Source organism: Cryptosporidium andersoni (genome assembly GCF_001865355.1).
Source record: "Cryptosporidium andersoni isolate 30847 chromosome Unknown contig_32, whole genome shotgun sequence".
Classification (NCBI taxonomy): Eukaryota; Apicomplexa; class Conoidasida; order Eucoccidiorida; family Cryptosporidiidae; genus Cryptosporidium; species Cryptosporidium andersoni.
In genome coordinates, this window is record NW_027122895.1 from 1 (window position 1) to 22,978 (window position 22,978).

The window sequence follows — 22,978 nt, forward strand, 5'->3', positions numbered from 1 at the left end:
ATTAACGTGATATTTTATTTTATATATATAAAAAAAGGAAATATCTAAAATTTAAGGTTATTTAAATATAATTAAATTTTAATAATACAAAATATTAATATATCTAACTATTATATATTTAAAATATATCTTTTAAAAGAAAGTGTTAATATTTTCTTTTTCAAATAATCTAGGTATAATGTTGCATGCACTAGTAACTGAGACGTGGTGTCAGATAAGGTGCCGAATCTCAATTAGCGGATTGAAATTGATATTTGTAGGCTTGAATTACTATCTTAATATTACTTGTTAAAATGTGTAACAATATAGTTGGGAAGCAATTTTATAGAATTAAGCCTAAATTTGATCTTCCAAAGGTTGTAATTGAAATAACTTTTTGGAAATTACTTTATGATACAAAATTAAAGGATCTTAAATACAATGACTCAAATATTGAAATTATAGCTTTCTATTATACAGAAAAGAACAATGTTAGATTTAATTCAAATTCACTAAATTATTGTCCTGAATTGTTGAATGGTAAGCAATAACTTTTTTAATAAATTGAAATATTTCAATAATTTAATATTGAGTTTAGGTAATAATAAAGATATAATACATGGGAATTTATATGTATATAATTCAATAGAAGATCTAATTGTGAATTCAGGAAATATTAACAATTCTATCAAATATCGAATTTTTCAGAATATATCAAAATTGTATGAAGTAATTGAAGATAACCCACAAAAAAAATCATATTCAAGTTTATTATATATATTTGACCTATTAGTATTTCTTGACTTTAAGAATTCAGAAGTTTATTATAAAATATGTTTTCCATATTTATATTATACTAAAGATATTGAATTAGAACAATGCAAACAAAATAACAAATTACTTGCTATATATTATAATCAAAATTTATATAATTCATTACATAATATGAAATTACTAAATATGACATTTTTATTAATAAATAATATTGAATCTATGATATCTAAAAAGTTAATAGCTAAAGAGGAATATTCTAATGATATATATATGAATATTCCTTGGTTTTATTCAACTTTGTTATGTTATTTAAGATTTATGGATATATACTTTAGTAGTGATTTCATAAGAAACATTGACATTAAAGTTTTTCTAAACAATTCATTAATGGAATTTCCTCTATATGATTTAATTTTATGTAATGGCTATTTAAAACCACATAATTGTCTAATATTAGAAAATATAGATAAAAAAATTGACTTAGCTGATATTTTTAATGTTAATTTAAAATGTTATTTGGATCCACTTACTATATCAAGAAATATGACAGAACTTAATATTGAATTAATAAAATGGCGTCTTTTACCAAATTTTAAGCCAGATTCCTTATCATATTTAAAAATTTTAATAATAGGTAGTGGAACATTAGGTTGTGCTATTTCAAGAATTTTGGTTGGTTGGGGAGTAAAAAATTTTACTTTTATTGATAATTCTATCGTTAATTATAATAATCCAACTCGACAATGTCTATATATCTATAATGATGCTATTGAACGAAAATATAAGGCATTAACTGCTGCTGAGAGGCTTAAAGAAATCTCTCCTAATATTTCTAGTAATGGAATTGTATTCAATATTCCGATTTTAGGTGATACAACTGTAAAATTAGATGAATTTATTGATTCTTGGTTTAAATTAAAATCACTAATATCCTCACATGATGTTACTTTCTTGTTGACAGATACCAGAGAATCAAGATGGATGCCTTCAACTATTATTTCTTTATTAAACAGATATACAAATAACAATTCAAATTCATCAATACTAGGATTAACTGTTGCATTGGGATTTGATTCTTTTCTTGTTATGAGACATACAACATCTGGAAAAGAAATTGTTACTACAAATATTTTACAAAGTGTTAATGGGAAAAAATTTATTAATAATTATGGATGCTATTTTTGTGGAGATTTTTCAATAAACTCAAATTCTGTTGGTATCAGAAATAAACCTATTGATCAACAATGTTCTGTTATTAGAATGGGAAATAGTTATATAGCATCCTCATTAGCAGTAGAGCTTCTTGTAGCATTATCGCAACATCCATTAAGATGGGACACATACCATATCTCTTATAAAGGGGGAAATAATAATGATCTAAAGGACATTACAAAAAGTTCAGAAATATATTTAGATGAAGAGAATTCTATTGGATATATCCCACAATGTATCCGAGGATTTATTGATAAATTTTATATTGTGAGCTATTCTACTCAAGTTAATGAGAATTGTATTAGCTGTTCTAAATATTTACTTGATAAATTACACAATGATGAAGTAAATATATTAACAAATATATGGAAAAATCCATATTATATTGAATCAATATGTGGTATGAAAAGTTATAAAGAATCATTGAAAGATATAGAAATAGAACAAATAATAGATAATAGTGGATTTATAGATATATTAAATATTAAAAAATAATATTAAATTACAATATCAATGATTATTGATTTTGAATATCTTCATAATTTAGAAGTTTGATTTATCATCTTGATCTTGTTTATTTCCATATTTAATTTTCTTCACTGGTATACTATTTCTCAAAGCAATACTTTTATTATTATTTGATTGATAGATAATATCATGAACTTCAGAATCTCCATTTATTATATATTTATCACCAACCATATATGCAGCATTATATCTTCTTGAAGTTAAGAAATTATATTGATTGTTATAAAATCTTGAATTCTTCTCTTTTGTATCAATGTCATTTAAATTTTCATTATTTAATGATAATATATCTTCAAATTGTCTTTTTATTTTACAATATCTATCATAATCAAATTCATGATCTAGCCTGCCATCCAATGGATCCCATCTAGGTGGTGCGATAAGTTCATTCAATTTCCTAATTGCTAATATTTCTTTATTATCAGGAGGTATTGGTGAATGAAAACCAAAATATTTATCATATAAATTTTCAGATTTTAATACTGCCTCTCTTTCACGCCTTTCAGAATAAATTTGTCTTGCTATTCTCCTAGCATCAATGATCCTCAATCTAAATTCTTCATCATCAGGGTATACCATTGGAATAGCATCTGGGAATAATAAACGAAATTGACTTTGGCGGAGTTTTACTTCTAACATATTTGAAATTCTTGATTTTGATAAAAAATTATATAAATAATCTGAAGTTGTTTGTAACACTAAACAAGAAAAAAGATTTAAATAAATAAATAAATAAATATATATATATATAATGTATTGATATTCAATAAACTTACATACAGAAGGTCCAATTTGTTGAGTGGAGAATGCAATTCTTGCTCCCTTAGCTCTATACTGAGAATCTTTTACATAGACTTCAATACCTAACTTCTTCACAGCATTCATTAATACCTTCCTAACTTCATCTAATAATTCAACTTCACTATTAACTGGAATATCTGGATTGTCTCTATAATATTTAATTCTTGGAATCAAAAATCTTAGTGTTTGCCCTTGTGGTTCAAAAAATCCTGCTGAAAAAAGACATCTACCAACTTCTTTAGTATCAGAATCAAACAAGTTGCCATGCTCAACAAGATATATCATTTGAGCAGCTGCTTCATCTGGGAAAGGTGATCTTAATAGCCCACTTATAAAAAAATCCTGTTCTTCCTCTCCTAAATTATGTTGGTAATATAATAAAAAACCATCTTTTTCAACAGTATCTATAAGTTGTTCATTTTCACCATAAGTTCTTTTATATTTTCTATATTTATATGCAAGTAATATTAGATCTATACTTACTTGGTATAATAAAAATATTATTGTCATTAATTCCAAAACTATAATAGCTATTGAGATAATAAAACCAGCTTTTGGAAAATAACCATATATACCAAATAAACATAATGATATAACTAATGAAAAAGTTACAAAACGTGATACTGTTAATGCACTTAAGGATAGTACCCACCAAGGTTTTGTTATTGCATAAGGTGCAACTGAATCTTTATTATTTATTGGAGGAATTAAGGTCTCAATAAATGTTACACAAGCTAATATAGTTAGACAAAATACTAATAGATCATGAGATGTTGAATAAGTTAAATTCATAATTCCTATAGTACCAAATAATACATATAGTCTAATTGATTCCCAAAATTGAACAACTGGATGATAACCAGAAAATAAAAACTCATTACTTATATAGTATAATTCTTCTCTATGAATAATCTTACGTCTAAAAATAATCCCATTTATTATATTAATTAAAGGAAAAAATATTGTAAAATATGTTAATCCTGCTGTAGATGAATTTTTTAAAGCTCCACATGATAATACATAATCCTCTTCTGTTACATTACCATAACTTGGTATATTTATACATTTTAATGATTTCAAAAATACCCATGTTATTGGACTATATATTAAATATAAAAATATCTGTGAAGAAGATATAAATCTATATGTAGTCTTAACCATCTGGTGCTTCAATGCTTTATTAAAATTATCTAATCTTATTGATGAATCAATAAATTCTCCACTTTGCAAATCCACTTGACAATTACTTTTTTTATATATTCTTGCTATATCAATAATATGTTTAAATGTAAAAAATATAAATAATAAAGTAATTCCCATTATTGGAATTACTATTGCTAATGTTAGATTTGATTTTGCATCTGTAGTACCTACTTCATTTATTGATAACACTTCTGATGGAATTAAATGAGTAATACATTTAGAAGGAAATAATGATATTGGAAACCAAATATTTTGAGCAAGTAAAATCATAATCCCCAGATATAAAATAAAGAAATTTGGCATTGATAATTTATCACTAATCATAGTATAATATATAAAACATAGTGATGTACTTGTAGCTAAAAAAAAAAGTAATAGACGTAATTTTGGAATTACTCCAGAGTATTTCCGAGATAAAATTGTATATTTTGCTGATAATTCTGTTAGTCTTGCAAAACCATAGCATATAGTTAATAAAATAGCATAAATTAATATTAATATCGCGATTATTTCACCAGAATTTGGACACTTAATACAAAGACCATCTAATCCAAAATGAAATTTAAAATAATTAAAATCACATGTATTACATAATGGTCCTGTATAACCTGTCGTACATCCAGCACATTTATCTTTGCAAGCAGTTTTTATTGGACACTTTTGGTATATTCCAGATAATGCCGATTGGGTCCACCATCCCTCATTTGCTATATATTGAGTTTCACAATAATTTTTTATATAAGGCCCTGGACAAATATATCTACTTTTATCACTAGGACATCTGACACATATATTGGTTTCTTCTAGTCTATAATAGCCAGCATCGCATAAACAGTCAGATATTGTATTTGACCCAGTTTCGTTTGCAGTTCCAGAGTATTTAGGACATGGGAGGCACTCCTGTAAATTACTTGCAGGTGCATATGTATTCTCTGGACAATTGATACAATTTCCAGATGTATCTTGGTAATAACCAAAATTACATCCAGAATGCATTGAACTACTTTGAGATTCAGTAGCTATAGATAACCAATTAATAAAAGCCAAAATTATATATATTTTAACACATTTAATTATCATAATTCTCTTAAAAAATCATCATTTAAAATGATTATGTAACAAGACTTCATTATTCTTAAATACTTTCTTAGGTCTATATATTACAATATGGTCCACGTAATATTTACATGCAAAAAAGGCGGTATAATATATATACTGAGACAATATATAAAATAGCGGGTTATTTTTTTATTTATATTTAATGAAATATTCTTATAATATTGTAATATATTTTATAAAAAAATAATCATTTTAAAACTATATTATATACGGAATTCTTAATTAAAATTCTTGAATAAAAGGATTACCCGCACTTTAGAATCTTCTAAATATTTCATTTTACACTTCAGGAAATATCAAATAAAGATTTAATATTTAAGAGTGTATTAATATTATATTGTATTACATACAAAGTATTGCTATTTATTGATTAGAGATATAAATATTGATCAATTCAAATGATCTTGTAGGAAAATATTATTAGGGGTTTCAAGCTATATATGGTTCTGAGGATTTATGGAGATTGTATTATTGTATCTTATTATATTGAGAAATCTTTTAATTATACTATAGAGATTTTTCATAACCAATTTCATATATCCTTTCACCATCTAATCTCTATAAGTATCCATCTTTACTATTATATTAATAGTTTATTGTAAATTTAAAGTTTCATATATAAAGAAAGTAAAAACAAAATTCAACTCCAAATTTTTCAAATATTACCATTTAAACTTTAAATTACTTGATGTTTTAATAAATATTTGAAAACCACTTTTTAATATAAATTCTAGATTTTCAATAAACTTATTATAACTTCTTTTTATATTATTATCTTCTATAAATTGCATATTATCTTTAGTATAAACCAATATTATTATTTTAAGGTTAATTTCCAAAGATTTTCTATTTGCCTGTAGAAATCTCAATTACTTTAATGCCTTATTGTATTTGTTATTAATTCTTTAATGAAAAGAACGTTTGTATATATTTACCTAGCCATAATATCTAGACAGTTTTAATATTCCAGATTTAAATTCAAATATTTCTTATTTATAGATAATTATATTTATTATTGTAGTACTCATTACTTTTTGGTTTAAATATTGGCTAGGGTTCATAATTTAAAAAATTATAATAATGTAAATCTTTTTAAAGTTGATATATTACATCTCATATCTCAGGTAAATAATATAAACCATTATAAATATGTACAAAAAAATCCTCTCGTATTATTAGTGATATTTGATATTCCAACAATCTTTTACAACCAAATATAACACCAAAAGTATCCAAAGAATATCAATACAATACTGGACGTATATATTGGTTAAAACTTTAATATATTTTTTTTTCCCAATAATTAAAGTAATGGCTTATTAAATAAAAAAAAAAGAAATTAATTTTGATTAATATTCATATATATTATTAATCTCTTTTATTCGGATTCTTTTGATAATAGATCCTAACTCTTTTTTTGTCTCATTTCAAGACTACTTCTCTATAAATCTATTTCGAATATTATAATTTTAATATTCCTTATAAATGAAGTAATTAGGATCTATTAAATTGGAATTTTTATTTAATTTCCAATTTCTATTAGATTTAATAATTTTTTTTTTTCCTATATCAATTGAATCTTAATAAATATTTTTCTTATGTGGGTAAAAATACTAATATGCATGTTTTACAGTAAAAATGGAAAATTGTAAAAAAATAAAAATTAGAACAGCATACAGCCTTTATCTAGTACTGATAACTTTAATTATTATATTATGGGATGTTTGTGCATCAAAGCCATTATATAGTAAATATAGTAAATCAAATTCAGAATTAAATAACAGTAAGCCTCAAATAATAGAGTCTGTACCTATTCAAGAAATAAATCCTTATAATGAAGAGGTATGTATCTAATATCCATTTATAATAATAAAATTAGAAATATTCATTATCTTTTTTTTTTTTTTTTCTTATACTAAAGGTTTTAAATGATACAATAGAGGAATTAACAGATATATCAAATGATGTAGAAACAAAACTTGAGGAACTCAAACAAAGGGAAGCTATGTAAGTAAAATATTAATTTTAAGATTATGAAAATTTAAAATTTAAATAAAAATTCCTGTAGAATGAATATTGATAAAAGAAATATTGGTATCTTTGCAAGTATTACAATGATAGCTTTAATTATACTATTCTATTTAGGAGTAGCTCATATGGAAGATGCATTAAAAGATACCAGTATACTTCATGGAGATGATATTGGATCACCCCAAAGCTTGTTATATGATCCACGTTGGTAAATAATAATTTGATTTGATAATATTTTATTTTTAAAATAGAAAAAAAAAGCAGCATATCGGGTTATATTATTAATTAACTTGAATATAAGCTTTGGGAACCCCCCAATGTAAAGATAATAAGCTGGTTACTTTACTAGCAACATTACCTTGAATAACTACTCCGATATTATTAGGGGCAGAATAACCTTTTATTTGAGTTGCACTTGCAGAACAAGCAAATTTCTTTTGACAAATATCTGCTACTAGTGAAGGATCTAAATTAAAGTGAGTAATATAAGGACTAATTATTGTCGTATATTTTTTTCCTCCTTGTCTTGATTCTACTGATATAATAATAGATCTACAAATCCCTTTAAATATTAAAGGACTTTCATTATATTGTTTTTTATTTTGAATATTATTTGTCTTAATATAATGGAATGTATTAAGAAATTTAAAAAAATCTTTAAATATAGAAGCTAATGAAATAATATCTGCATTAATATCTGATTTATAAATAATTGAAAGTAAATTATCAAGTTTGACATGAGACAATTTATGATTATTTTCTTCAACTGGATTTTTAACTTTCAAATTATTTAAATCAATATAAATTTCAAGGATTTTTTTAATTTGTTTAGATGAATAGAAAGTCTGTAATTTTTCACCTTTTGATGTTTTAATCATAAAGACCTCTCCAGATATAAGAGGTTGAATATTTGAACTGATTATTTCAAACTTTGATTGAACAAAATCAAATATACCTTGAATAGATGATAATGGTTGATACATTGTAATAATTTCCATACTATTGGGGGGTAAATTAATATCATTAGATTTATTTTTATCTTTATTTGTATCTTTACAATTATTAAATAATTGAATATTGTATAAATCTTTTGATAATAATTTTTGATTATATAAAATATCATCATATAATGATTTATTCTTTATATATATATCATCAATAATATTTTTATTAATTGATATAATTGTTTTATTATTTCGTCCTTGTTTTAATATAAAAAATCCAAGTTTTTGATAATATATAAAAAACTTAGATATTTTTCCATGGGATGTTAATTTAATATTTAATTGTTTTTGGCTAGATTTATTATATAGACGATTTATTTTATCCCAAACAGCAGATATTTCAAGTGGAAGTTGATTTAATTCTATTAATGTTAAAATTTTGATTAGAAGGAGTTCGCTAATAATATCCCAAAAAGAATAATAATCTTTAATAGACTGTAGTGATACTGACAAATCATTATTTAAAATTGGTAATATATATTCAGATAAGTTATTATTCTGATTAATTTGAATATTTTGGAATTGTTCAATACTAATATATAAATTTTCTGAAGTTTTAGATTCACTTTTAGAATCAATAAATTTTGAATAAATTTCAATATTTGGATTTTGCATTTCATTATTAAATTTTTTAAGATTATTAGTAGACTCATTAATCATATATTTAATTTCTTTTAATTTATTTTCATTTATACTTTCATTTCCATGTTCATTTACACTTTCTACTATTTGATCTGTTTCTGTTATTAATTTGAATTCAAAACCTCCTTCTTTAGATAAATTATCTTTAATATGATGAATAATTTTTAAAACCTTTCCCTTCTTAAATTTAGAATTCACTAAATCTATCCAATCTACTAATGAAATACCTAGAGCAATTGGTTTTTTATCAAATTCACATCTAACACTCCATAATTGACCTTTATTAATTGTTTCTAAGTTAATTGATTTTTGTACTATAATTCCACAAATCATTAGATCTGCACCATTGAAAATAAATTGGCTAATACAAGTTGGAATAATTACTTCTGGAATTTTTATATAATCACCATATATCCACAATAGTTGTAAAGAAGGTATAATTAAATTATTACCTATATCAAATAGCCATGGTAAATTTGTAGGTAAATGTGGTAAATCTATTTCAATTTTAGATATTTCATTGGAAATATGCAAATTAATTTCTTTATTTTCAATTATCTCACTTAAGTTATTTTCTCCAGGTTTATTAAGATAATTAAGTTTTGAATATAGAATACTTTTAAAATTCTCCTTAGTTATCTCAATTTTATATAAAATGGCTTTGCTTCCATCAGGTTGTTCAAATTTACATTGTAATAATTTCATCTCATTCTTTTTTCTTCTACCTAGAATCCAATCTGCATCATATGTTGAAATTCCAAATTGTTTAATAATCTTATCCTTTATCTGAATTATTAATTTACGCCCTAATGTAGATTCATTCCCTTTATATAAAACTTTTTTACGAAACATTTCAAAAATAGTAAAGTATTTAGGATTTGTCAGAACCTGGTCATTATAATAAACTAGAATAAACCCTAAAAAGTATTTTTAAAAGTTAAAAGGCGGTTACTATATTAACTTTTAATTTTATAGCGCTTTTATTTACATGTTGTATTATAAGTTTTCTTACTGGGATTTTTAGAGTTTAAATATTTATTTAGAATATAAACTATAAAAATAAAACTATAATAGACTGAAACAAGTTTATTAATAAATATATTGGGAATTTATTCTTTTGTTCTTTACTTTTATTTTTAAGCTTCATATAACTGAATGGAAAATATAAAATGGATTCCTTAAACCCAGAATTAACAGTCGATATTGTTAAAAATCATATCGGAAAATGGATAAGAATCCAAAAAACCATAGGCAATTCAGAATTTTGTAATCTATCAACTTGGTCAAAATCTCAGATTCCTTCTAATATAACTTCATCTTTTAATAATACTAAAGAAATATTAACAGAACCATATAACAATGTATCAAATACCTTATATGTAGGATTAATGGGATGTACAAGTTGTAATCCTCCAAGTGGAACTTTAGAAGTATTAGATAACTTTAAAATGGATGCATTTTGTTTAATTGGTATATGGAGATGTGATTGGAATATTACTAAATGTTTATTTGTTACAGATGCTGAATTTATTACAGAAATAAATTTTGGAGAAAAAATATATATGATTAAAAAAGTCAAATTTATATCATTAGAAGGAAACAATATTGAATATTTAAATAAAGATATATTAAATTTATGTATTAATAATTCACAATTATCATCTATTTCTACTGCAGAAACAATGATTCAATCTATTTTTAATAAAGGAGGATTTTATTTTAGTACAAATTCTTCCTGGGATATATCTCGTAATATGAGATCTTCTATAATACAAGGTAGTTTTAATGATTTACCAGACGATAGATTTACATGGAATTATAATTTATTATTGCCAATAATTGAAGGTGGTCAAAATACTTCTAAATGGGCTTGTCCAATTATCTGTGGATTTGTAGAATATTCGAAACTAGATCTTAACTTAAATATTAAGAATAATATTATGAATAAAGAAATATTTGAGGAAATTATTAAAGAAAAAGACGATAATAATAATTCAAAATTAAAATATTCACAAAAGGAAATAGAAAGTATAGAACTTGTTTTGATTTCAAGAAAAGATTTTAGACGTCATGGAGTTAGATATCTTAGTAGAGGAGCTAATTTAAAAGGTAATGTTTCAAATTCAGTAGAAACAGAACAATTATTAATTATTAGAGGATCTAATTCAATTAAAATTTATAGTTATATACAATATAGAGGTTCAATTCCTTTATTATGGCAACAACTTCCAAATTTATGTAAAACTCCTCCAGTAAATCTTCATAAAGATTCTAATAAACATAAAATTGCAATTACAAATCATTTCAAAGATTTATGTAATAAATATTGTTTAGATTTAAAAACTATTAATAATTATGGATTATATAATAATATAAAAGTTGAAAATAATTCTCAGAAAAGTTCTTCAGAATCTAAAACTGGTATAATAATAGTAACCAACTTAATAGATCATAAACATCATGAGCTAATTTTAGGAAATGAATTTAAAAAGTATTTAGAAAATATTAATAATGAATATGAAAATTCTAATATAAAAAGTGAAGATTCTATACAAAAAAGTAAAAATCTTACCCAACAAAATAAAAATTCTAGTGAATTATCAGAGATAAATAAATCTAATTTTAATATAAAATTTTGTTGGTTTGATTTTCATAAGGAATGTCCAAATATGAAATGGGAAAATCTTCAATATTTAATAGAAAAACTTATAAAATTAGGTTTAGATGATATTTGGTGTACATCAATTTTAATTGAAGGTAATAAATTAAAAAATGAACCTATATTCTCAATAATACAAGGTCATAATCAAAATAATCAATTAAAAGTTACTATTAATTCTATTCAAAATGGAATTTGTAGGACTAATTGTATAGATTGTTTAGATAGGACTAATGTTGTTCAATCTGTAATTGGAAGACGAATTTTATTAAAATTAATAAAATCTCTATTTTATTCAAATGTTGGAGATAATATTAATATAAATTTAATAAAATCCCCCTTTGAATTAATTCCTGGAACTTCATCTAATGAACAATCCTTTAGAAATATATGGAGTAATAATGCTGATGCTTTAAGTAAATTATATAGTGGAACTCCAGCTCAAAAAACTGATTTTACAAGATTTGGGAAACGTACAAAATTTGGAATATTTAAAGATACAACTTATTCTATTAGAAGATTTATAATTAATAGTTTTACAGATGGTTATATTCAAGATTCACTTTATGTATTTACTAGTATATGCAGTCATCCAAATAGTAATTTATTAGTAAAAACACCTTTATATAATAAACTTCAACTAAATAAATTAAAAATTCTTAATTTTCCTATATTAGTGGCTATTATACAATATATTATTATTTTAAGTATACTTTTTTTCTTACCTTATGTTAAAAATTCCATAAATATTATTTATCATCTTTGTGGGAATATTTCATGCTTTTTTACTATTGGTAATATTTTAAAAATAATTCATATTATAAGCTATTTATTTGAACAAGAAAACTTCAAAATATATATTCAATCTAATTGGTTAGAAATATTAAATTCTCTATTACCATCAAATAAATGTATATTATATCCATTATCTGGTTTTTTCATTATTTTATCTATTATATTATTAGGATTTATTTATTTTATTAAAATTAAAGCTTCCAGTATTGCAACTAGACCTATTTTAGATGAAACATATATTGATGATTGGGAATATTCAGATAATGAATCAAATATAGATAATAAATAAAATAAAAATAATTTTTTATTACTTTCTATATTATTAATTATTCAATATATATTTTTAATTTATCAATTTCACGCCTCTTTTTTTCTTTAATTTGAAATTTATAAAAATTATCTACAGTTTTATTTTTTTCTTCTCTATTATATTTTCTCTTATTAATTACCTTTAAATTCCCAAATACACCAATATTGGATATATCTGGTTTGAATGAATGTACAATTGTTCCATCTATTCCTTTTGTTACTTTACCAGTAACTTTTACAAATCCATCAGTATCAGGTACCATCGAATTATTTTTTATATTTTCTTCTTCTATTTGTTTTTCTAAATCATATTTCGTCATATAGGTATTCACATCTTTTTCAAGAATAATTGGGTTACTTCTTAACTTAATAATATTGGTTATTTTTTTCTTTATATTATTTTTATTATTTTCAGAAAGTGATAAAAGATCATTATAATCTAGATATAATATATTTCCAAATTTGTTTATTATTAAATCATTTTCAATATTTTCTATAGATTTATCACAATTATATATTATATATGATAATGTATTATATATATTTTTATTACTTTGTTTCACTATTTCATTTATTACAATCTTTAGATAATTAAAAAAAAAAAAAAGAATTAGTATAAATTTATTTAAGAATATATATTAAAATCTAAAACTTACCTTTTCAATCTTTCCATATTTACTAAATAAGACGTTTAAATCATTATGTTTTATATATTTAGGTATATAAAAAAGGAACAAAACCCTTGATATAGGAATTTTTTTATTAATATCTTTATATGTACCTTGAGATTTTTTTAATCTTCCTAATATCTAAAAATAATTAAGGTATCCAAATAATATTAGGATTTATAATAATTTAAGTTAATAACCTTATTAAAATACCTCTATAAATATAGGAGAATCTTTAATTGGAATAAAAAATCTTATAAAATTAATTTCATTTAGATCCCTCATCTTTTTTCTCTTTTACTAGATATCTTATATTATATATATATTAAAAAGTATAATAATTAGCTACTTTTTCTTTTTATAATTTAGGTTAATTTTCTTAATGAGTACAAATTGGCGCTAAAAAAAAATATAATAATATATTTGCGGGAAATATAAACTCTATGTATCTATTAAATTAAACTTTTTTTTTTTTTTTTTTATCATTTCATTTATTTTTTTATTAATGGATGATAATGTTCTAATTGAAAATGATAATATATGCTTACGTGGAAACTATAATTATAATAAAAAATTAAAAAATTTGCTAGTAAATAGTCTAATAGCCGGATTTATAGGAAGACTCATTTCTCATCCACTAGATACATTAAAAACACGAAAACAATCAAATTTATATAAATATAAATTGGGATATAATCAAAATAAACAATATAAAAACTTATATAGTGGATTGACTATAAGTTTACTTGGTGGAATCCCTGCTACTGCATTGTATTTTTGTTCTTATGAATATTTCAAAAATAAATTACACACATATACTAATCATAATATTACAAATTTCTGCTCAGGATTTTTAGCTGAAGTTTTTAGTAGTATCTTATGGGTTCCTATTGATGTAATTAGAGAACGTTTACAAATAAAAAATATTACCTTACAATCAAATATTATAACAAATAATATAAATAATAAATATAGACTTATAAATATAATGTCTAATTTATATAAAGGATATTTTCCAACTATAATATCATTTGGATCATTTTCTGCACTTTATTTCTTATTTTATGGTATACTTAAAAAGTATATTAATGATGAGAATATATATAAAGTGGGTATTATTAGTACTATATCTGGTAAGTTAATTATATATATAAATCATAATTTATTTTAAGTAATTATCATTTTTATTAGGTTTTGGTGCTTCTGGTATTACAGCTCCACTTGATTTGATTAAAGTTAGATTACAAATAGATAATAAAGATATACCATTATATGATTATAAAAATATGAAAGAAGGAATTTATAAAATAATTAAGAAAAGTGGTTTTCAAAGTATTTTCAGTGGAGCATTATATAGAATGATTTTTCATGCTCAAATGACTTCTATTACTATTATTTTAATCCAATTCCTACAAAGATATCAAAATATAAAAGGTTTAGAAATTTAAAGTTTGATTATACTCTTAAACACACCTAACACACATGAGGCGCCAGAAAACCCGCTAAATAATAATTTAAAAAAAAAAAATAAAAGGTATATTTTATTATATATACCTCAATTATGAGATATGATGTAGAATTAATATATGAAGTAGTAAAGTATCATTTTGGTGAATTAGTAGCTATAGTATCTAAGATTTTACTTTTAAATGGCCCCTTACCTATACATCAATTATATTATTTAACATTACGTAATGAGACCTATAAAAAAAATTTTAATTATTATATTTCAAAAAATAATTTTTTACTTATTCGTAATGCTATAATATTATTGATACATTATGGATGTATAGATATTATTGAGAATGAGGAAAAATCATTGTTACAGGAGGATATAGAAAATAATATAAATATGATTGATAATAATAAAATCATATTATATAAAATTAATTTAGATATTATATTATCTCGTATTAGATATCCTTTATATTTAATGCATATTAAAAAAATTCTTGGAAATGAAGAAAGTCTTATTTTAAGTGAAATAATGAAATATGGAAAAATATCAAGTAATGTCCTAATAGAGGAATTATCAGAAATTATAGAAGATATATATAAACATTTATTTAATTTAATTAATTATGATTTTATTAAGATAATAAATAATTCTGATAATAATAAAAATAAAGAGACAATTTTGAATAATGAAATACATAATGTTGTAATTAATCAATCATATTCAACTATTAATATATCTAATAATTCATTATCATATGGTGATTTATTATTTGGAGATGGTGATTCTTATGATCATAATATTTCTAATTTTAATTTAATAAAAGATAATATTCAAAATAATATAGAAAATATAAATAATACAGAAATTAGAAAAGATGAAGATAATGATTCAAAAATAAAACTATTATTAAATAAAATAATAACAATTAATATTGAAGGTATAGATAATTCTATATATAGTGAAATTATGGAAGAGACAATTAAGAGCCGTTATAATAATAATATTGCTGCTATTATTATTCGTGTAATGTCTGAAAGAAAATATATTAAATTATTAAGAAATGAAGATATATGGACTATAGATGAATTATTATCTAGTATATTTGAATGGTTAGAACATCATAATAATATAAAAGATGAATTTGATTGTAAGGATAAAATAAAATCTACAATTATACGTGTTTTAGATATATTAGTTAAACATACAGATGAATTTATTCAATATAATTTTAATTCTATGGGGGCTACATATAAATTAAATATTTATAAAATAAAGATGATTATTAAATATAAGATAATATTAGAATTTATAACTTTTCGTTTAGGAAGATTTGGTGCAAGGATTTGGAGTATGATGTGTAATCCACATATATTAAAGGATGAAAGTAAACAAGTACCAAATATAAATGAAACTATAATATCTAATATAAACACAGTAATGGAGTTAAATTCTAAAGATGAAAATAATAATATAGCTTTATTAACAGGAGATATTAAAGGAAGAATATATTGGGATGATAATGTTCTTGCTGAAAAATGTTTATTACCTAATAATATTACAAGATCATTATTATATTCTTTAAGTAATGAGAAATTTATTAGAGTTCACCATTCAGATACTATTACAATAAATAATTTTAGTGAAGATAATAATAATAATAATACAAATACAAATAAATTATCTAATAATATTTCTTTAACAATATCTCAATCTACAATAAATAAACATGGTCTTGCATATAGTACAAGTATACAATCTACAATTAATGAAATAATATACAAAATATTAAAAATAATGTTAAATTTATTTTTACGTTGCAATTCTCAAAATTTTAAAATTACTAAATTAGAAACTAGATCTAAACAATTGAATCAATTAGAAGTTGAATATTTAAGACAATTACATTCTGGTTTAAAAATTTTATATAATAGTATTATATTAACTGATAAATTACTTTTGATATTAAAAAATTGAAGATTAACATTAATTTCAACTATAATTTATTATTTATATATAATTAAGGAAACTAATTCAGATTTAGATATATATTTGGTAATATTTCTTTAATATTAGAAATAAGATAATAAAATCATTGTTATAAGTTAAATATATATTTTAGATTCATAATATTTATATTTATCTTATAATTTATTTTAACTAGTATTAATTACTACTGATATCAGGTATCTAAATTAAATTGGTGTCATAATACGGTATCGAATAACATTTACTATATTAAAAATAAAAATAAGTTTTCTTTATAATAATAATAATTTAATAATTATTATAATTAATATTCTTATTATTATTATTACTTTTTCTTCTTAAATAGAATAATCCATATTATAAATAAATTTATTGTATTATTAGATTATCTGAAAATTCTATTAGTTAATAGTAATATTATGTCACGTGATTCTAAATATTATTTTTAAGATAATAATATTTATATCAATTATATTATTACAAAATAAGAGTTTTATATTTAACTATTATTTTGTATCTAATATCTAATTATTTAAATTCTAATATAAACCGCATATATTATTCTAATATTGTCACATAAAACTAAACTATAAAAAGAAAATAATCAATTTGAAATATGAAATATGAATAATCAACCAATAATTAAAGAACAATGGTTATGGAGAAAGTGTATTCCATTTTTATATGATTTCTTAATGATAACACCATTAAAATGGCCAACATTAACAATTGATATACCTGAAATTACATTTAGTATAGATGAATCTTATAATAATAATAATAATATAGAATCTTCTAATACATCAATTATATATCCTATTATATATGGAACATATTCAGCAGGAGCAAATAATGAAGGAAAAACAGAAAGTATTCATATATCATCTGTTGAATTACCTCATCCAGATGTTGATTTATTACAAGATAATAATACTAAAACAAATGAAATAAAATATTCAAATCCTGATATAATACCAATATATGAAATATCAGTACCAAAAGAAGCAATTAGAATTCAATCAAAAGTTAATAAATTTAATGGAACTTTTGATAATGAATACATATGTATAGCTACAAAACTTATGAATGGTTCTATATATATATATAAATGTTATATTGATTTAATTAAATCTAAAACTATGGAAAATAAGAAAAATGAAAATATAATTACTAATAAATTATCTAATAAAATTAATGATAATGATAATGATAATAATAATAATCATCATCATACATCTTTAATTCCAGATATTATATTTTCTGATCATTCTTATACTGGTTATGGATTACAATGGGGTGTAACGAATTCTTCATGGTTATTATCTGGTAATGAAGATTCTTCTATATTTATTTATGATATTGCAAATAATAATAATTCCATTATTTCATGTAATAATAATTTAAATCAATATAGTATTAATGATGTACAATGGTTAAATCCAATCCTTGCACCAACATTATTTTTATCTGCTAATCATAATGGTTATTTAACATTATATGATACAAGAATTTCAAATTTAGATAATTCAGAAACATATATTTCGAAATATTCTCAGGTATGTAATAAATGGAAAATCTCAGATCTTCCATGTATGTCCTTATCAGTCAATCCTAGTATTTCACATCTTATTGCAATTGGATCTTATGATAAGAATATTTATACAATTGATCTAAGACATATATCTAATAATAAAAATTGTAGTTCAATAAATCATCAAGGAATATTAAATACTTTAACATTTCATGATGATATTGTTCATAGAGTAGAATGGCATCCTGATGGAAATAGTTTATTATTATCTGCTAGTCTTGATAGAAAAATTTGTATTTGGGATATAACTAAACAAAGTAATTTACCAATTTGGGAACAATTAGATAATAATGGAATAAATAATAAATCATCTGATAAAATTTCATCTACACTTAGACATATTATAGGAGGTATTAGAACACTTCCTAATAAAAATGAGAAACAATATGGACCATCTGAACTTTTAGGAATTCATTCTGGTCATTCTGGTATTGTTACAGATTGTCATTGGTTATATAGCCCTAATAATACTACTTGGACTGTTGCAAGTACAGATATATTAAATAGTTTACATATATGGAGTTTTAATGAATCAGCTTTTACTTCTGAAAATGATCTTATTGAATTATTATATTTACAACAAGAATGTAAAATTACAAATAATAATAATGAATTATTTAATACTTTAGAATCTTTCCAAGAATTAATTAATAAATAATATTAAATATTTTTATATAAAAAAAAAGTTAATTAAATCTTCTAAATATAATAATTAAATTCTTAATTTAAGATTATATATATATATATACACATACTATTAGTGCTAATATTTTTTTTATTTACCTCTTTGTATAGGTCCACAACATTTTTTGTATTTCCTACCTGAATTACATAATGGACATTTCTTATTAGAATATCTAGAAAATGCGTATAATTCATTATCACTATATAAGATATCAGATTCAAAATTATTAATTTCATTATTTTGATGATTGAGTAATTGTCCTTCAATTTGTTCAATATTTAGATCTCCCATCATTCTTTGAAATCCTATATATAGGTTAATATTCAAATTAATTGTTTTTTTTTATATATTGTTATAAAGAATAGAAATTATAAAAAGTTAATCAAGTATAGAAAGTTTTTATTAATAAATTAGTTCATTAATATTAATATAATATATTTGGCTTACCGGGATTTAATATATAATATGGACTTATATTGATTGTACTATTAGTTGATGTATTTAAAAAAATTCCAATAATTAATAGAATTATTATTCCACTATAATATTAATATAAATAATAAGAATTTGTAATATATTAGTTAGGAACTTATAAAAATGTGATATTTCAAAATACTAAACTTACGGTAAACCAAAAGAAAATCCAGCAATTATCAAAAAAAAAAAATAAGTAATATATGGTGATGTATCTTTGTTTATTACACTTTTTAAGAAAATATTTAAAAATTCCATCTTTAAAAAGATAAAAACGAAATATTTTTTTTTTAAAAAAAAAAGAAAAAAGGCGGTAAAAAACCTCCATTAGGATATAATGATTATTTGTATCTTTAAATTATAATTATATAATAAAAAGAAATATTAGTTAATAATACCTACATAATAATAATTAAATAGAGAAAAAATTAAGAATATTAAAATATTATGAAATAAGCCCTTATTTAAATTATTAATCTAGAGTTAAAATGTCCCAAAGAAAATATCATGAAATTAATGCGGGAGGGGGCAAGACTACAATGCAAATTTGAATTTTACGAGTTTTGCGGTTTAGCATGTATTACCTCTCGAGATATAATTAGTGTATAACAATATAAGAGCATCTGAAGAAAACTAAGTAGCGATAGGATGCAAACATTATAGGTACAGAGGGTTGGTTTCATAATTAAGCATTAATATTATCGTAATACTTGTATATGTTATCATGGCAAAAGAAAGTACTGATTGCTACACTTCATACTCAGATATTTTGCATCCCATTCTTTTGGAACAATCTAAACAAGCAGAAGTATTGGATTCTCTTTGGATAATATCAAAAGATTCATCTATTAATGATAGTAATAATGGAACTTCAATATCTTTAATGGATACAAGCTCAACTAATATTGATAATATGAGTAATACAATAGCAATGAATGGGTTCGATATTAATCTTATAGGGAATAATACATTAGATATTGACCAAATTAATATGTTTTATGATGCTTCTAAATTTATGTTTCCTTTATCAGAATTAGATTCTGAGAACAAAATATTAAATGATTCAACTTGTGAATCTAATATAGGAGGATCAATTGGATCTTTGTTGACAACTCAGTCATCTACGTGTTGGACTTTAATGGATCAGCAAGGATCATTAATAGATTCAAACTCTAATGATTTGAATCTAATTCAATATTGCATTTTTAACAAGAATAATAATGAATTTACAGCGGATGATGATGATAATATACTTGATTCATTGAGCCATGTTTTAAGTAAATCATGTTTAGAAGAGGATGATATAGGTAATTCACATAAAATTGAACATGGAGTAAACTCAATACCAAATCAATCATTAATAAATTTTAATAATAGCCAACTTAGTAATCAAAGTCAACTAGGTAATCAACAAAGTCAAATAGGTAGTCAACAAAATCAACTAAATAATCAATTTTATACTTTAGGATTACGTGTGATGACAAGGAATGATATAACAAATAAAAGTATAGTTTCTTGTTATCAATTAAATACTCATGATGTTATAAATTTATGTTCACCTTTTGGTACAATAATAGGGACACAAGTTACAGATGATATTGGTTATGCAACATATGATTCATGTAATTCACTATATAGAGCCTTAAATGTATTACAAAATTTACCACTATCATCAAATGGGGATTTTCTTCATGTATTTATTCATCAAGTATCAAATATATTAATAGGTGGTCTAGATAGACCACATAATATTGGAAATACTCCTTGGGGCTGTGATATAACTCAAAATATTCATTCATCTATGAGTGGAACAGCTTCAAATACTCCAAGTAGTATTAGTGCTGCTTCTTCTGCTTGGTCAAATTATGAGAATTCCAATTGTAATAATAATAATGAATCTAATATATGGAATTCTTGGATATTATTAAATAGGTTATCTGATGGGCATTCTACATGTGGAAATATTTGTATAAATTCAGGCATTACAAATGAAAATGCAACTTCAAACACTACTTTATTAACTCCAATATCCCCCTCTTTATCATCTCAGAATAAAAATATATCTATTTTATTAATTGATCCAAAAGAAGATTCTAATAATAATAATAATAATGCTATTGGTTCTGATAATAATTTAACAAGAACTATCTCTTCTAACAACTCAAAATTCAAATCAAATAATGTTTCACTTAATTGTATAACTTCTTCATCTTGTAATAATACTATAGAAAATGTACCATCTTCATTAATAAAGAAATATACAGCTAGATATGAGATCCAGATACCACCTGATAATCAATTTCAAATAGCTAGAAGAATCATTGGAACAAGAGGTGTAAATATGAAACGGATATTTAAATTAACTCAATCTAAGCTCAGATTAAGGGGAAGAGGATCTGGGTATCTTGAAGGATATAATAAACAAGAAGCTGATGAACCATTACATCTTTGTATTTCATCAACAAATTATGAGCAATATATGAGTGCTAGAAAACTAGTTGAAAAACTTTTACTTAAGATTTACCAAGAATATGATGAATTCCTTATTTTAGGTGGAGAGTCTAATGGAAATTCGAAAAATAATACAGGTGTCAAACCAATGAACCTTCAACTTAAGTTTAAGGAAACTTTAAGAACTAAGCAACAATCAAATAATGATAGATGGATAAATTAGTTAAGAACATAATCATTTTGATCCAAAGAATTAATTACAAAGAGATAATCATGACCATTAATCTAATATATTTTTTTTGATGGAAATCAATTATTCATTAAATATAATGAAATTATATCCAGTAAGTTAATTACTAGATTTATAGAAATATAAAGGTCTATTAAGCAAAAATATCCAACCAAAATATTGAAATTTATCAAATAATACAGAATACATATCAAAATATTGTAAATTTATCAATCTTAATGCTAATAATATAGAAATAATAATGCAGATTTGAAATCAAACTTAACAAATGACTTATGGATTAAAGTTTTTTTTTTGAAAAAAAAAATCATTAAAATATGAATATATGAGAATATATAAATAAGCAATATAATTTATA

At 22.4% G+C, this 22,978-nt stretch overlaps 10 protein-coding genes across 10 annotated transcripts; 7 read left to right on the top strand and 3 right to left on the bottom strand.

The window, feature by feature from the left end:
- Window positions 1–293: 293 nt before the first annotated feature.
- Window positions 294–2,460, top strand: cand_010070 (APG7 protein; the record flags this gene model as incomplete). The annotated part of the gene is made up of 2 exons (XM_067211246.1): window positions 294–519; window positions 578–2,460. 2 exons carry the CDS (start codon window positions 294–296, stop codon window positions 2,458–2,460), a joined length of 2,109 nt encoding a protein of 702 aa, XP_067067079.1.
- A 48-nt stretch (window positions 2,461–2,508) lies between these two features.
- Window positions 2,509–5,577, bottom strand: cand_010080 (uncharacterized protein; the record flags this gene model as incomplete). The annotated part of the gene is made up of 2 exons (XM_067211247.1): window positions 2,509–3,191; window positions 3,270–5,577. The coding sequence occupies 2 exons, from the start codon at window positions 5,575–5,577 to the stop codon at window positions 2,509–2,511; spliced, it is 2,991 nt and encodes a 996-aa protein (XP_067067080.1).
- A 1,677-nt stretch (window positions 5,578–7,254) lies between these two features.
- cand_010090 (uncharacterized protein) lies at window positions 7,255–7,859 on the top strand (the record flags this gene model as incomplete). Its single annotated transcript, XM_067211248.1, has 3 exons — window positions 7,255–7,458; window positions 7,538–7,623; window positions 7,685–7,859. 3 exons carry the CDS (start codon window positions 7,255–7,257, stop codon window positions 7,857–7,859), a joined length of 465 nt encoding a protein of 154 aa, XP_067067081.1.
- A 69-nt stretch (window positions 7,860–7,928) lies between these two features.
- Window positions 7,929–10,145, bottom strand: cand_010100 (translation initiation factor SUI1 family protein; the record flags this gene model as incomplete). Its single annotated transcript, XM_067211249.1, has 1 exon — window positions 7,929–10,145. One exon carries the CDS (start codon window positions 10,143–10,145, stop codon window positions 7,929–7,931), a length of 2,217 nt encoding a protein of 738 aa, XP_067067082.1.
- A 317-nt stretch (window positions 10,146–10,462) lies between these two features.
- On the top strand, window positions 10,463–13,036 carry cand_010110 (uncharacterized protein; the record flags this gene model as incomplete). The annotated part of the gene is made up of 1 exon (XM_067211250.1): window positions 10,463–13,036. One exon carries the CDS (start codon window positions 10,463–10,465, stop codon window positions 13,034–13,036), a length of 2,574 nt encoding a protein of 857 aa, XP_067067083.1.
- A 37-nt stretch (window positions 13,037–13,073) lies between these two features.
- On the bottom strand, window positions 13,074–14,009 carry cand_010120 (uncharacterized protein; the record flags this gene model as incomplete). Its single annotated transcript, XM_067211251.1, has 3 exons — window positions 13,074–13,637; window positions 13,713–13,865; window positions 13,938–14,009. 3 exons carry the CDS (start codon window positions 14,007–14,009, stop codon window positions 13,074–13,076), a joined length of 789 nt encoding a protein of 262 aa, XP_067067084.1.
- Window positions 14,010–14,229: 220 nt separating this feature from the next.
- cand_010130 (carrier protein) lies at window positions 14,230–15,172 on the top strand (the record flags this gene model as incomplete). The annotated part of the gene is made up of 2 exons (XM_067211252.1): window positions 14,230–14,857; window positions 14,916–15,172. The coding sequence occupies 2 exons, from the start codon at window positions 14,230–14,232 to the stop codon at window positions 15,170–15,172; spliced, it is 885 nt and encodes a 294-aa protein (XP_067067085.1).
- A 113-nt stretch (window positions 15,173–15,285) lies between these two features.
- cand_010140 (uncharacterized protein) lies at window positions 15,286–17,157 on the top strand (the record flags this gene model as incomplete). The annotated part of the gene is made up of 1 exon (XM_067211253.1): window positions 15,286–17,157. The coding sequence occupies one exon, from the start codon at window positions 15,286–15,288 to the stop codon at window positions 17,155–17,157; it is 1,872 nt and encodes a 623-aa protein (XP_067067086.1).
- Window positions 17,158–17,792: 635 nt separating this feature from the next.
- On the top strand, window positions 17,793–19,418 carry cand_010150 (uncharacterized protein; the record flags this gene model as incomplete). Its single annotated transcript, XM_067211254.1, has 1 exon — window positions 17,793–19,418. One exon carries the CDS (start codon window positions 17,793–17,795, stop codon window positions 19,416–19,418), a length of 1,626 nt encoding a protein of 541 aa, XP_067067087.1.
- Window positions 19,419–20,643: 1,225 nt separating this feature from the next.
- On the top strand, window positions 20,644–22,593 carry cand_010160 (uncharacterized protein; the record flags this gene model as incomplete). Its single annotated transcript, XM_067211255.1, has 1 exon — window positions 20,644–22,593. The coding sequence occupies one exon, from the start codon at window positions 20,644–20,646 to the stop codon at window positions 22,591–22,593; it is 1,950 nt and encodes a 649-aa protein (XP_067067088.1).
- Window positions 22,594–22,978: the final 385 nt, after the last annotated feature.